This window comes from Bos grunniens, chromosome 1, assembly GCF_055505025.1.
Source record: "Bos grunniens cultivar Pamir isolate PY7600 chromosome 1, Bosgru_T2T1.0, whole genome shotgun sequence".
Taxonomy (NCBI): domain Eukaryota; kingdom Metazoa; phylum Chordata; class Mammalia; order Artiodactyla; family Bovidae; genus Bos; species Bos grunniens.
The window spans coordinates 111,345,391-111,362,198 of NC_141165.1; the positions used below are offsets into that span (position 1 = coordinate 111,345,391).

The 16,808-nt window shown below is 36.7% G+C and overlaps 1 protein-coding gene across 2 annotated transcripts in view; it reads left to right on the top strand.

Moving 5' to 3' along the window:
- Positions 1 to 16,808, top strand: part of ZBTB11 (zinc finger and BTB domain containing 11) — a 35,161-nt gene that overhangs the window by 7,291 nt on the left and 11,062 nt on the right. For both annotated transcript variants that reach the window (XM_086409196.1, XM_086409188.1), the window contains exons 2-5: positions 5,627 to 5,862; positions 6,678 to 6,909; positions 14,029 to 14,867; positions 15,072 to 15,251. In XM_086409196.1, the coding sequence (XP_086265322.1) occupies positions 5,627 to 5,862; positions 6,678 to 6,909; positions 14,029 to 14,867; positions 15,072 to 15,251 (1,487 nt within the window). The remainder of the gene's footprint in view (positions 1 to 5,626; positions 5,863 to 6,677; positions 6,910 to 14,028; positions 14,868 to 15,071; positions 15,252 to 16,808) is intronic.

Here is a 16,808-nt window from a genome sequence, read left to right on the forward strand (position 1 = left end):
AGCAAGAGAGTTCCAGAAAAACATCTATTTGTGCTTTATTGACTATGCCAAAGCCTTTGACTGTGTGGATCACAATAAACTGTGGAAAATTCTGAAAGAGATGGGAATACCAGACCACCTGACCTGCCTCTTGAGAAATTTGTATGCAGGTCAGGAAGCAACAGTTAGAACTGGACATAGAACAACAGACTTGTTCAAAATAGGAAAAGGAGTACGTCAAGGCTGTATATTGTCACCCTGCTATTTAATTTATATGCAGAGTATATCATGAGAAATGCTGGGCTGGATGAAGCGCAAGCTAGAATCAAGATTGCTGGGAGAAATATCAATAACCTCAGATATGCAGATGACACCACCCTTGTGGCAGAAAGTGAAGAGGAACTAAAAAGCCTCTTGATGAATGAAAGTGTAGAGTGAAAAAGTTGGCCTAAAGCTCAACATTCAGAAAACGAAGATCATGGCATCTGGTCCCATCACTTCATGGGAAATAGATGGGGAAACAGTGTCAGACTTTATTTTTTTGAGCTCCAGAATCACTACAGATGGTGATTGCAGCCATGAAATTAAAAGACGCTTACTCGTTGGAAGAAAAGTTATGACCAACCTAGATAGCATATTGAAAAGCAGAGACATTACTTTGCCAACAAAGGTTCGTCTAGTCAAGGCTATGGTTTTTCCAGTGGTCATGTATGGATGTGGGAGTTGGACTGTGAAGAAGGCTGAGCGCCGAAGAATTGATGCTTTTGAACTGTGGTGTTGGAGAAGACTCTTAAGAGTCCCTTGGACTGCATGCAAGGAGATCCAACCAGTCCATTCTGAAGGAGATCAGCCCTGGGATTTCTTTGGAAGGAATGATGCTAAAGCTGAAACTCCAGTACTTTGGCCACCTCATTCGAAGAGTTGACTCATTGGAAAAGACTCTGATGCTGGGAGGGATTGGGGGCAGGAGGAGAAGGGGACGACAGAGGATGAGATGGCTGGATGGCATCACTGACTCGATGGATGTGAGTCTGAGTGAACTCTGGGAGTTGGTGATGGACAGGGAGGCCTGGCGCGCTGCAATTCATGTGGTCGCAAATAGTCGGACATGACTGAGCGACTGAACTGAACTGAACTGAATAAGATTTGATCAGTGTAGATGCCAAGAAGAAAACTATTTCACAGTCAAGGATAGTTTACTGGAATTCATTAATTATGCTGCTTTTTCCAGAATGCTGCCCTCATAAACACTGCCATTATAACCTGGTACTTGGGCCAGTTTGTAGCAACTTCAGTTGTTTAGCACAGTGAAAAACTCTGACTGAATGTCTAATGTTGACATATAGCAAATTTATTTAAGAATGTAAAATGTTAATAGATATAATTGTCTTCTCACCCCTTTATTTTATCCTGTATTGTAATCGTATGCTGGAGTTTCAAAATAAATGACTCCCCTGACTCTGTCAAATGCTGCCTCATGGGGATCTACAGTTAATGCAGAATGTGAAGGAAAAAATTGAATTAGTAGAAAAAAAGATTAAGCTAGCAAAATCATGTAATAGGTTAAATTAGCTATAGGCAGAGCTTCCTGCCCAAAGAACTGACTTGTTCTATGAGGATAAATCAATGCTGCCATTATCTAATCTAGAAAAAGAGGGTGTAATCCTTGAAAACCCATCAAGAACTGGGTCTAGGTAAATACAGCTGTAACTATTTTGTAACTTTGAAGAAAAAAACAAACAAACCTGAGTGACTAATACAGGAAGGAGCTAGAAATAGGAGCCAATACTCTGGGCCTCACCACTGATGGGGAGGGGAGAGGTTCTTGAACAGTTGACAGGAGCAGATTGTTCATTCTGGTAGATTTCTAGAGCAGTGGTCCTCAACCCTGCACAATTTTGCCTCCTAAAGAACATCTATGTCCAGAGAATTTGGGTTGTGGTAACTGGTGGTGGTGTTTGTGGGGTGGCTATTGACTGACCTCTGGTTGGGTAGAGGCAGGGATGCTCCTAAACATTTCACAGTATGCAGGACAGGACAGCCTACTTAACTTCTCCCTGCCCCCCATCAAGAAGCATCTGGCCCAAAATGTCTACACTGTTGAGACTGAGAACAACTGAGATTGAGTGAGAAACTGTTCTTCAGGTTGTTTTATCAGAGGTCATTTACCCACTGGGCTCAGTAAAGAACCTCTTAATGCTCATCTGGTATTTTATGTAGACATTGTCAAGGTACCAGAAAAGTTGACCTTTGAGCACTTTCTAACACTTATGTAGTAGTAGTAGTTACCTTATATCAGACACTGTTCAAAGTGACTTAGAAATATTAGTATTTTATCACTGTGACATTCTGTGAGGTAAGTGCTCTTATCCCCATTTTGCATATGGTGATTAACACACAGGCACAGAGAGGTTAGTAACTTGGAACATGGTCAAAAAGCTGGTCAGTGGATTCTAATTTTCCTGCATTAAGTAGTTTTCTGCCCCTTGTAATTACCCAGTCTCAAAATGAAAATACTCAAATATGTTAATGTCTCTTCAGTGATTAATTTGAGTCAGATTCTTTCAGCTTAATCAGCTCTAGGCAAGCTCCAGAGATCAAGTTCCTGAATCTGTAAGGCTGGATTTGAAATGATCCCATCAGAACACCAACACTTGAGTTAAAGGACCTGTGAAACAGGATGATTTCTTTGGACAACTGACCCACTCTAATATAGTAATTAATCATTTTTTGTGTGTGTGGAACTTCTCCTTGTATTTTTCATTCTTCTTTAATTTTTATCTTGGCTGCACTGGGTCTTCTTGTGGTATGTGGGCTCTCTAATTGTGGAGCGCCGCCTTCATTCCCTGGCAGCTGTGGAATCTCAGTTCCACAGCCAGGGATCTAACCTGATTCCCCTTCTTTGGAAGACAGATTCTCAACCACTGGACCACCAGGGAAGCCCCAGTAGTTTTCTTTTTGTTCATATGCTTTCTCTGTAATTTCTCCAGTGGTTTGAACTCAACTGGTTTTAGTTTGATTAATGTCTGCTGTATGCAGAATATGCTGAACTGTGTAGCATTGTAAAATTTTTTAGAAATACAACCAAAGTTAATTAGAAGAAAGCTGTTTCTTCTTGTCGTCTTTATTTTGGACTTGGAAATTTCCAGAGCAGCTCTTTATTTACTAGTATGGTTCTTACTTAGAAATATATATATATATTCTCTTACCTGTTTCTTCTCCCACTCACATACCCATGTGTTCTTTTACCACTCTAAGCTTTTGTAAGTGTACAGTTCAGTGACATTAAATGCACACTGTTCACATTGTTGTGCAGCCATCATAGCCACTCATCCTCAGAAATGTTTCATTTCAACCCATTTATTATCAATCTGTTAAAACTTGCTTGCTATAGCTAATACAGGTGTAGATTTATTATTGACTTTAATATTTTCAGAAACTAGACTATAAGAACTCTGTTCTCTTATTTGTGCACATATAAATGCCTTTCTTATAAAAGTTGATTTAACTCTAATATTTCTTGATATATTCTGGGTGGGGGGTGGTAAATAAATTGGGCAGATTTCTATGTTAACAGGTTACTGTAGAACTCAGCTTCTAATATGATGAAATTCATTTGTATAGCTATAAAATCAGTATAATTTTCTGAATTTATTCTTCCAGTGTATACTTTTCTTTTTTTTAGTAAGTGTGGGAAACATATTTACTAAATTTCTCAAATACAGTTTGAGAAATTTACTCAACTACTATGTGAAAGTTGAAATTCAAGGAACTTAGTATAATTTGTCATTTTGAAACTCTTTTCAGGAATTTACAATATAAGGCTTCCCTGGTGGCTCAGCTGGTAAAGAATCTGTGTGCAATGCAGGAGACCTGGGTTTGATCCCTGGTTTAGGAAGATCCCCTGGAGAAGGGAAAGGCTATCCACTCCAGTATTCTGGCCTGGAGAATTCCATGGACTGTATCGTCCATGGGGTCACAAAGAATCAGACACAACTGAGTGACTTCCACTTTTCACTTTCTGTATCATTTTAGGTAACAAATCTTTTCATTTGCTTTTTACTTGGGGTTTATGGGAGAAGTTTCTGCCATAGGGATGGATAAATAGCATCCTGGCTCAATGTTTCAGGGTACATAGCATGTCCTGAAAACCACATGGCTTCTCGGGGCAGACTTACGTAGTTTACTAGAGGTGACTTAACTTTTAGGGCTTCATTTTCCTTGTATGTAGAATGACAAGTAATTGGTGGTCCTCCCTTACAAGTATGATGGAGAGGGTATGTATGCATGTAAAGTATTCCTCCCTGCTTCCTACTCTTCCCTGAACCCCCCAGCATGCTGAGTTGGAAATTGAAATTTAAAATAGGGTTTTGTGAATGGTTTGTGTATAATCAACTTTTGTTAGATTGTGTATTGTTGTTCAGTTGCTCAGTCATGTCCCTCTCTTTGCAACCCCATGGACTGCAGCACGCCAGGCTTCCCTGTCCTTCACAATCTCCTGGAGCCTGCTCAAACTCATGTCCATCGAGTCAGTGATGCCATCCAACCATCTCATCCTCTGTCATCTCCTTGTCCTCCTGCCTTCAATCTTTTCCAGCATCAGTGTCTTTTCCTATGAGTCGGCTCTTTGCATCAGGTGGCCAACATATTGAAGCTTTAGCATCAGTCCTTCCAATGAGTATTCAGGATTGATTTCCTTTAGGATTGGCCAGTTTGATTTCCTTGCAGTCCAAGGAACTCTCAAGAGTCTTCTCCAACACCACAGTTCAAAGATTGTGTATACTGTTATTTAATAAAACCCTAAGATCTCTGCTTTCAAAGATGAGATTTTACACCCATTACAAGTTTTGGTTGTGATCCTGTACAGGTTGCAGATTGGCTCCACCTGTTTTTTTTCATCTGCAGTTCAGGGTAAAGGACATTATCCCCCTGGCATACAGCATGTTCCAGGACACATTCAAGTACACATGCACTTGAATGTCCTTTGAGGGGACAGGGAATTAAAGCTTCTGATAACACATGACATTCATCATATCCGTTCATATTCCACTGACCAAAGCATGGTCAGGGCTCGTGTTCATAGAGTGGGGTGTCATTAGTATGAGCCACAGTATTACTGTTTATAAAGGGCTGCAGCTGCTAAGTCGCGTCAATCATGTCCGACTCTGTGCGACCCCATAGATGGCAGCCCACCAGGCTCCCCCGTCCCTGGGATTCTCCAGGCAAGAACACTGGAGTGGGTTGCCATTTCCTTCTCCAGTGCATGAAAGTGAAAAGTGAAAGTGAAGTTGCTCAGTCAAAGCAGTTGAATATTGACAATTTCATATAGTTCCTATTGCATAAGTGAGTTGAATCTGAAGTGGAAATGGGCGGTGCTGCATAATCCTTTTATGATGAGTAAATGCATGGTAAGAGTAAACAACAAAGCAGTCTGTCAGCATGGAAACAGATTGTCATTTATAACATATCTTTGAAGAAAAAAATGTATCTTAAAATGTTCACTCTACATACTTTATGGGTATGTGTGTGTCTGTACACATGCACTTGAATATGCATTAGTGTACAAAGATTAAATAATTAGTGTAATCGTTAGTTTTCAAATGACAGCAGTATCGAATTTGACTAGTTAATTTTTATTTCATTGTAGGTATATTAAAGCAAGTCAAAGATTACATTAAACAATGTAGCAAATGCCAGGAGAAACTAGATCGCTCGCGTCCTATATCGGATGCTTCAGAAATGCTGGAAGAATTGGGACTAGATCTTGAATCTGGGGAAGAAAGTAATGAATCAGAGGATGACCTGAGCAACTTTACTTCGCCTCCAACTACAGCATCCAAGCCTGTGAAAAAGAAGCCAGTATCCAAACATGAACTTGTGTTTGTAAGTGGAGCTTTCCATTCAGCTTTTACATCTGTAACTAGTGTGTTAGTATTTATAGTATTTTTTCTTGAACCTCTAAAACTGCTTCCCTGTTGGTACCGTCACTGTTAAATGTGCTGAAGTGTTAGTCCTCACTTCTGTCAGACTCTTTGCCACCCCATGGGCTGTAGCCCACCAGACTCCTCTGTCCATGGAATTCTCCAAACAAGAGTACTGGAATGGCTTGCCATTTCCTTCTCCAGAGGAGCTTCCAGACTCGAACGCTGGTCTCCCTCCTGCATTGCAGGCAGATTCTTTTACTATCTGAGCCACCAGGTACAGGTGCTAAATGTTCGCTAATACTGCCTCTTCCTTAATCATAAATTTTCATGTTGTTTCTCCTCATAATGTAACTTGTTGATTTGCTGTTAAATTATTCCTCCCCTCGTCTTTTTAATTGGTATATTGGTACAGGTAGACAGAATACATTTCTGGAAGCAGTCTGTGGGTCATGCAGCAAGGTAAACTTAAACTGGCTAGGTCTTTGTTTTTTGCCTGCATTAATGTCTTACATTATCAGATAAATTTCTGACCAATAAAAGGAGGCAGTAGGAAATGAGATGTAGGTTTTCATTGGATCAAGTAAAGTGAACAGAGCGGAAGATGGTGAGTACGACTTATCTTTTTATTTAAATACATAGGTAATAAAGAATATTGGACTATTCATATTAGTGGAATTTTTACAAATGAATAATGTGTCTTGTTTTAAATTTTGTTAAGGGTGAGAATACAAATGATATATAATGCAACTCTTGGTCTCCAACTTATTTTGATAGGTTGACACCAGAGGAGTAGTGAAACGTTCTTCTCCAAAACATTGTCAGGCTGTCTTAAAACAGCTGAATGAACAGAGGCTCTCTAACCAGTTCTGTGACGTTACTTTGTTAATTGAAGGAGAAGAGTATAAAGCTCATAAATCTGTTCTGTCAGCTAACAGTGAATATTTTCGAGATCTTTTTATTGAGAAAGGAGCTGTTTCCAGTCACGAGGCAGTGGTGGATCTTTCTGGTAAGAATTTTCTTTTTTTTTCTTTTTTGGTAAGAATTTTCTGATACTCTTTGTTAATAAGTACATACTGGAAAAAGGGTGTGTGTATCTTACAAACTTAGGATCTGTGCTCAAGTGGAAGAAGCCCATTTATAGCATCAGACTAAGCTTAACTGTAAGCTCCTTCCTTTTAGAAAGGTTTCCAAGGTAGATATATGAAAAGCCTGTCATTTCCTACCACTGCCTGTTAGGCAAGAGAGTGGTAGCACTAGTAGAATTTCTGTGATTTACATTGTTAAAACAGTTTGAGAGAAATCTGTAACTACACCAAAGTTATTACACTAAATAAATATATTATTTTAAAATTGACTGACTGAATCTTATGTTTTGGACATATAAAACACTTCTATATGTCTTGTTTTTCATTTTTTAAGGTTAATAATCATCATTCATGTAGATTTGACAATAACGTCAGTATAGAATACTCAGAATTCTAGGTGTCTTTTTTTTTTTTAATTATCATTATTATTGTAAATGAGTAATTTGACTTTCCTTTGGCCTCACTAGAATTTATATATTGGCTTAGGAGTCAACAAATGAAAATTTAGGAAGCATTAAAATAGGTAACCTTATTTATACATTTTCTTATACTGTTACTTTGCTATAACTCTTAAATAAGTGACGCCACTGGGTGAACTGTCATTTCCCCTTTCTAAAGCAAAAAAGTGACTTTATTCGGGTATATAATATTCACCTAGTTCGCCACTGAACCTTTTCTATCTTACTCTGGCGAGTTAAATTCATATATTTTTTCTTAATAGTAGCTGTATGTTTAATTACTAAAAAAGATTTCTCAGGTATCCACTTTGTGCAGGGAACTGGCCAGGCTCTAGGGATACAGTGATGAACAAGAGCTTTTATGAAGCATAGAGGAGCATTACATTCTAGATTTGATATTTACTTTGGTGATTCAGAGGAGAAAATACATCTTATTCTGGGCCATCTGAATAATAAAACTTATCACAAGTGTAGTCTTGATATATTAGCTTTGAAATTTTTTCCTTATCTTCCTTGCATCTGAAGCAGAAAGAAGAATGCTGCTCTTTTGTTTCTCAGCAGCTTATAGCAAATGAAATCTCTGCTTCCCAGATAACTGTAGCACAGCATCCTATTATTATTTCAGGAAAATACCTCGGTTATTCTTCATTCCATATGCTTATTTTTATATTTTGTTCAGCAAATAGCAATAGCAAGTGAAGCAGACATTATTAAAATCTTTGTTTGATTTTTAAATAGACTAATTATATGTAAATATTTAAAAATGATAAAATGTACATCTGTTTTCTTGTTACCTACTTTAATATTGTTGAATTCATTGTTTATGCTTTCAAAAATTTCTTCCCTACTCAGTCATAAAGGTACTTTCATGTATTGTCTTATAGTTTCTCATTCATATTTAACTTTTAATCTGTTTGGAATTTTTTTAATGGTGTGAGATAAATATTTGATTTCATTTTTTTCCATTTTGATAACTTGTCTCAGAATTTAGTGAAAACTTCCTCTTCCTACCCATCCACCATGCAGATTCTCTTAAAAAACAAATGTTCACATGTTTGGTACTGATTCTGCATTTTTTTGTAGTCTATTGGTTGTCTCTTCCCCCCCTATTATTGCTTGGTCTACCTTATCTTTATAATAATAATGGAAATCTTCACCTGTGTTATTCTGGTGAGTCTTATTCATAGCCCTTTGCTCTTTCACATAAACTTAAAGCAGGCTATCTACTTCCACAAAAGGAAGAAAAATGTATTTTGATAGGGATTATATTGAATTAATAAAGTTTTATATTTTTCCATAAAAGTCTTGCACATTAAAAAAAAATTATTTCTTTATTTGGCTATTCTGGGTCTTAGCTGTGGCCTGTGGGACTGTTAGTTATGTCATGTGAACACTTAGTTGGAACATGTGGGGTCTAGTTTCCTGACCCATGGTATCAAACCCATGCCCCCTGCATTGAGGGCATGGAGTCTCAGCCACTGGACCACCAGAGAACTCCCTTGCACATCTTTTGTTAGATTATTTTAAGGTAGTTTATACTTTTTGATACTATTATAATTTTTTAAAATTATATAATCTCTGATTTATTTTTATTAATTGTTGATTACTAAATACAGTAGTACTGCTTAATTACCTTAGTCATTCAGACATCTACCTGTAGATTCTTTGAGATTTTCCATATAAAACAAATATATTATGTGCTAATAGTAATGGTTTTGTTTCTATCCTTCCAGTCCTTATATTTTTAACTTTTTCCTGTTACTTTACAGTGCCATTTAGAACCTCAAAAAAAAAAATAGCAGTTGAATAGAGGTAGTGATAAAGAGTTCACTTATTCCCATTCTAAAGAAAAGGTGTTTTTGTTTTTTTACTGTGAAATACATTGTTTGGTAAATGTTTTAAATAGATAATCCTTTACCCCCTTTAACATTAAGGAAATTCCCTTTGAAATGAATGTGGACTTACCACTGTACTTTTTCTGTGTCTGTTGAGACCATCTTTTTCATTCTGTTAATGTGGGAAATTTTACATGGGTTTACTAATGTTAACCCAGTTTTTCATTCCTGAAATAAATCCACTTTAGTCACAACATACCATATTTTGTACAAACTGCTTAGAATGGTTTGTACAAACTGGTTTAGAGTACTAACGTTAGACTGTTTGCATCTGTACTTAGGAGTAATTTTTCTTTTTCACAGTTTGTCGTGTCAGCTTAATCTTACAAATTGTGTGTTCCTTCCAATTTTTACATTCACTGAAGTAGTTACTATGAAATTAGATTTATCTCTTCAATATTTGGTAGAATGATGGCTAAAATTGACTGGCCTGTAGTAGACTTTGGGGCAAGATTTCTAGCTACTAATTTTGACACATTTAATAGTTACGAAATTATTCTATAGATTTTCTGTTTCATCTTGAGTAATTTATAGAAGGTTGTGTATTTGCTGTAATATGTCTCATCTAAATTTTCAGATTTATTGGCACAATTTTTTTTACTTTGGCCATGCTGTGCAGCCTGCAGGATCTTAGTTCTGGGACCAGGGATAAAACTCAGGCCCTCCACAGTGAAAGCTCAGAGTCCCAACCACTGGACTCCCAAGGAATTTTGGCACAAAAAACAATTTTTTAGTGCAGAAGAAATTTAGCAAGAGGCAAAGTGATAGGCAAGAAATAGATTTATTAGTGTAGGATGTTTGTAAGAGATGCCAGCTATCAGGCAAGGAAGCTCTGCCCCAGCGTAGAATTTTTTTATATCCTTTTATAAATGCTTCCAGTGACTATAGATCTCTCTTTCATTCCTTGTGCATTTTCTCTCATTTCAAAATTTTTTTTTTTTAACTAAAGTTTTACTGGCTTTAAAAGAAAAAGAAGCTGGCAAACTACAACTTGCATGCCAAATCTTGGCCCACTGACCACTTTTGTAAATAAAGTTTTATTGAGACAACCACACCTATTCATTTGCTTATTGTCTGTGGCTGCTTTTGAATTTACAAAGGTGGAATTGAATAGTTGCTAGAAAAACCAGTGGTCCACAGAACCTAAAATATTTGCTTATCTCACTGTTTACAGGAAAACTTTCTTTACCCTTTGGCCAAAACATAATTTTTAAATGTTAAAAACTTAACTTATGCAAATACTATAGTCCAAGGTCTTATATAATTAATTGCAGAAACCAGTACGATGTTAAAACTGCTTCGTATAGAATTCCCAAGAATTGTATATATTGTCTTTCAACCAGAGAAATGACTTTGCTCAAAATGAATTTGCTGATGGATGAAAAATTGGTTAATACTCTGTAGAGAAATAAACCAATAAAGTTTTGGAGTTACCTTTCCAACCCTGACAGAAATAACTTCTTATTCTTTTACAATTCATTTGCACTTGCTATTACTTTTCTGTAAGTTAATTTTTACAGAGAGTCTAGTCAGTAGCAATCAATGGTGTTTGCTCAGCACTGCTCTTAAAGAATACTTGACTCCAAAGATATACAGTACAAGGAATAACTACAAGTGGGAGTATAACCTTTAAAAATTGTGGGACACTGTTGTACCCCTGAAACATGTAATACTGTATGTCTGCTGTACTTCAGTAAACAAAAGCCCAGTAATCCTTCTTACCTATGAACCAAATTTTTTAAATTGAAGTATGGTTGATTACAATGTTGTGTTAATTTCTGCTGTACAGCAAAGTGATTCTGTTTTATATATATATTTTTAAAATATTCTTTTCCTTTATGGTTTATCACTGCATAGTGAGTTTCTTGTGCTATATAGTAGGACCTTGCTGTTACCCATCCTATTATATAATAGCTTTCATATGCTAACCCCAAACTCCCACCCTGGTCCTCCTCCACTACCCTTACCATTGGCAACAAGTCTGTTCTCTGTGTGTCTATTTGTGTTTTGTAGGTAAGTTCATTTGTGTCATATTTTAGATTCCAGGTATAAGTGATACCATATAGTATTTGTCTTTATCTCTCTGATTTCACTTGGTATGATAATTGCTAGGTCCATCCATGTTGCTGCAATTAATGGCTGAGTGTACCACATCTTCTTTATCCATTAGTCTGTCAGTGGACAGTTAGATTGTTTCCATGTCTTAGCTATTGTAAATAATGCTGCTGTGAATATAGAGGTGCATGTATCTTTTTGAATTATAGTTTTGTCTGGAGATATGCCCAGGAGTGAGATTGATGGATCATGTGACAACTGTGTTATTAATTTGGGGGGGACCCTCCATATTGTTTTCCACAGTGGCAGTGTTGACTGTCTTTTCATCTGCCTACTGGCCATCTATGTGTCTTCTTTGGAGAAATGTCTTATTTAGTTCTTCTGTCCATTTTTTGATTGGGTTGTTTGTTTTCTTGATGCTGTTAAGTTGTATGAGCTGTGTGTTTTTTGAAGATTAAACTTGTTGGTCACATCGTTTGCTAATATTTTCTCCCATTCCATAGATTACCTTTCCTTTTTGTTTGTGGTTTCCTTTGCTGTGCAAAGTTTGTAAGTTTGATTAGGTCCCATTTGTTTATTTTTGCTTTTATGTCTATTGCCTGGAGAGATTGACCTAAGAAGATGTTGGTATGATTTATGTCAAGAAATGTTTTGCCAATGGTCTCTTTTAGGATTTTTATGGTGTCATGTCTTATATTTAAGTCTTTAAGCTATTTTGAGTTTATTTTTGTGTATCATGTGAAGGAGCATTCAGATTTCATTGATTTAAGTGTAGCTTTCCAACATGCCCAACACCCTTTGTTGAAGAGACTTCTTCCTATTGCATATTCTTGGATCCTTTGTTGAAGGTTAATCAACTCTAGGTTTTTGGGTTTATTTTGGGCTCTCTGTTCTGTTCCATTGATCCATATGTTTGTTTCTGTGTGAGTACCAAACTATTTTAATTACTGTAGCATTGTATTTATTGTCTAAAGCCTCCCTCCTGCTTTGTTTTTTTTACTCAGGATTGCTTTGGCAACTCTGGATCTTCTATGGTTCCCTATAAATTGTAGGTTTATTTGTTCTACTACTGTGAAAAATGTCATGAGTAATTTAATAGGGATTGCATTTAATCTGTAGATTTCTTTTGGTAATATGATCATTTTAACAGTATTCTTCCATGCTTCTGGATTGACTTCAACTTAGAAATTAAAAAGGTACTAGGTAAAAGACCAAAGTGCATTTTTTTTTTAAGAAATACTCTTTCTTACCTCAAGCTTATTAACTTAATTTCATAATTTGTAGCAGTATTAATATGGCTTCAGGCAACTTAATTATCAGCTTTCCTAGGAATGACTGAATTAGTGATGTTAGTCATGTTGATGTGTAGTCTCCCCAGCTTTCAACCGGACTCCTAGTACATCTCATAGGTTAAGGCTTCCTTGTATGCTTGTTACTTGTTTATCCCTTATTTGCCTATGTAAAAGGACCAGATTTTATGTATCTTCAGTCAACACTGAAAAATACTGCAAACATGAGTTTTTAAACTTTGCTTTGCTTTAAACTTTGCTTTGGCCCTCTGTCATTTTTAATAAAAGATCTCTTAAGATAAATTATTACATATGAGAAAAGCAAGGCACAGTAAAGTGTGTGTAATACAATACCTGTTGTAAGAAGGAGACAGAAGAGTATTTATTGGGCTGTATAAAGAGACTCTTAAAAAGCTGTACAAATTGTTAATTCGGTCTGGTTATGGAGATGGAATTGGACTTACGACCATGTAATCTTCTAATTTCTGAATCATGGGAATATTAACAATGGTTTTTGAATGTGAAGTACTGAGAACTTAGAATGGAACTGATCTTATTTTCTCACATAAAATGGGAACCTAATGCCTGGTGTGTAGTAATTTGTCTTATTCCTTAGACCAAAGATGAGCAAACCATAGCCCGAAGGGCAGTCCTCCCTTTTTTTCCTCCATAAAGTTATATTGTGACATAGCCACACTCCTTTACATACATGTTACAATACTTGGTTTCTCTTTCCAGCTACAGTGGCAGAATTAAGTAGTTGAAACAGATGCCTTATTGCCTGCAGTATTTATTATCTGATTCTTGACAGAAAAACTTTCCTGACCCTCTGCTATAGACCTTGTTTTAAAATTTTTAGTAATAGAATACTTTGTTCACAATCAAATTTTTATATGAGCTTCTGTTTTGAAATGCACAGCTGTGTTTACTGCAGTGAGGTTAGGGGACGGGTTGGTTGGACCCTGCCTTCTCACCTGCCTCCCTCTCTTTTTGTACCCTCCATTCTCCAGCAGCTGTTTCTTGAGGGAAATTTGAGGAACCCCCGGGGTTCTAAGGAGTACAGTTTGAAAATGACTGCCTTACAACAACTCTTTGAGGTAGTAAGTGTGATATTATTTTCTATTTTAGGTATTGAGAGACACGACTCATGGAAGTGAGTTAGTCAAGGCTTAATAAGCAGCCAGAGCTCAAAACAATTCCAGAGTGTTTTAATTGCAGAATAAATGGTTATATTTGCCTTTATATTGTATTTTATATTGTCATAATGATACAATAGTTGTTTTTACAAGGTGTTTTAGTGGTGATTTGACTTTTTTGTCTTTCATCTTCCTTGTTTCGCATAGGTTTTTGTAAGGCTAGTTTCCTTCCTTTACTGGAATTTGCCTATACTTCTGTGCTAAGTTTTGACTTCTGTAGCATGGCTGATGTAGCCATCTTGGCTCGTCATCTTTTTATGTCAGAAGTTTTAGAAATCTGTGAAAGTGTGCATAAACTAATGGAAGAGAAGCAGCTAACTGTGTATAAGAAGGGTGAAGTACAAACAGTTGCATCTACACAGGACTTACCAGAACAAAGTGGAGGTACAGCACCTCCCGTGGCTAACAACACGGGAACCACAACAACTTTATCCACTGAACTTGGGGATTGTGAGATCGTACTACTGATGAATGGAGAATTGCCAGAGCAGAATGGAGAGCTGGGACAACAACCTGAGCCCCAGGTTTCTTCACAGGCTGAAGCCACCGCGTCACCTGTGGGCTGTGTAACTGATTCCCATCCTGAAATGGAGTCTGTTGATTTAGTAACAAAAAACAACCAGACAGAACTGGAAACTTTAAACAGCAGAGAAGATAGCACAGTTTCTAGTACTCATCCTAAGCCTTCACAAGAGAATGTAATCAGTAGCTCTCCAGGAAACACTGATACGGGAAATGATACAGCAGCTGAGGATATCTGTGCTGAAGACATTTCAGAGCATAGGCAGGACCTTGACCCGTCCTCGAAAGATGAGGAAAACCTAGCTGAACCGACAGCACTGATGGACCAGAGCCCCGATGATGATACTTATAGAAGCAGACTTCGGCAGCGTTCTGTTAATGAAGGGGGATATATCCGACTACACAAAGGAATGGAGAAGAAGCTGCAGAAACGGAAAGCTATTCCCAAGTCAGCAGTTCAACAGGTATGAAGAAGAAAGAGTTCACCTTTGTAGTTTTAGCTTTAAGTTGAAAGCATTCTATTGATAAACTTATGGTGAAAAATATTTTGAGGGGGAGGGGAATGGGTGCAGGAAAGCAATTTAATGTTTTAAATACCAATGTTATTAATAAGGTAATGTGAATTTGAGATAGTTAAATTTGGATTGTGTTTTCTGTTCTTTAATCAGGTGGCTCAGAAATTAGTTCAAAGAGGAAAAAAGATGAAACAGCCGAAAAGGGATGCTAAAGAGAATACAGAAGAAGAAGCATCCCATAAATGTGGGGAATGTGGAATGTTTTTTCAGAGACGATATGCCCTTATAAAGCACATACTGAAACATGAAAGAGCTAGAGATTACAAGTGTCCAGTAAGTATCTGGAAAGCTAATTATAAATGGCTCTAACTTCTTTATAAATAGAATCTAGTTTACTGCTTTGTTATTATGCTACCATTTGTATTCTCCTTCTCCCTTATATTGCTGTCATAGTTATCTGCTGATTCATACATGTCATGTTCTTGTCAAAAAATGTTCAGTGACTTACTTCTGCTTCTACTGTAGAAAGATGACAGTAAAATGATCTTTTTAGAAAGTTCATAGAGAGGCAAAAAGAACAGGAGACCATAGCAACTAAATTCTGGCCTCGGATACATAAATGTAGTCTTTTTTTTTTTGACTGTACCACATAGCACTGGAATCCTAGTTCCCCGACCAGGGATCAGACCTATGCTCCCTTCAATGGAAGTGTGGGGTCTTAACCACTGGACTGCCATGGAAGTCCCTAGATGGAGTCGCTGATTCATTAGATTTGAAAGGGCTCATTCCCAGGCTTTCAGCATGGAAAGCTAAGAATCAATCCAAATTGTATTACAGAACTACCAGGAGGCTCAGGAATTAATGGTACTAGTGACCTTGAAAGTAGAGGTAAGGCTGATGGTTAGAAAGAGCAAGTGAATCACTACCACCGTGCCTTCAGTCAAAGATCCATCTTCTACTCTCTAAAAAAGAAAACCACTGCTCTAGAGAACACTGTGGATAATGAGGGTGAATGTATCAGTGTGGTATACCCAACAAGGGAAAGTAGAAGCTTCTATACTGAATATTGAAAGTGCTCTTTCTCTACTCAAGTCCTGGAATGTTAACAGCCAAACCCTTAACCTTAAAATAGAAAGATTTCTTAGAGATGAGAAATCTGAAGCCCAGTAAAAAAAAAGACCTAAAGATACCACTCACTAAAGCCAGGGGTTGACCATTTTACTTCCCTACTTACACACAAGTTCCAGCCAGTTTTTAAATATCTTACTCTGAAATGTGAATAAACATCAGGTATACAGATTCATGACAAATATTTCAAGTGAAAAACAACTTTGAGGAATTCAAGACTATGCAGTTAGAAGAAAACTAAAAAAAAACAAAAAAAAAATGCACATAAAACCCAAACCACAAGTATGATTTATATTAGAGATAAAGGAAAAGATTATGTCAGTGAAACAATAATCATGTACTATGTTTTTAAAAGGAAACTTTAAGAAAACAATAGTTTTTTAGGAATAAAATGTATAACATATAAAAAAGTCTCTGAAAAGTTAGGAAACATAATTGACTAAATCACTCAGAAAATAAAGAAAACACAAGGTAAGAATGGGAGTGAAAGAAACTGAGGATTGGTCTAGTTGTATTCTAATGTCCAAGTAATTCTAAACAGCATGAAGAGAAAGAAATCATTAATGCAATGAAAAAAACATTTTAGAACTTGAACATAGACGTTTCCTTGTTAAAAGGGCATGTCATATGTTCAGAATCATGGTTTAAAATAATTCTTTACCAAATGCATTATGAAATTTCTGAATCAGGAGACAAAGACAATCTTACAAATTGGAAGAGAGAAAGGAAAAGGGTTAGAATAGTTTCAGACATTTCAGCAGC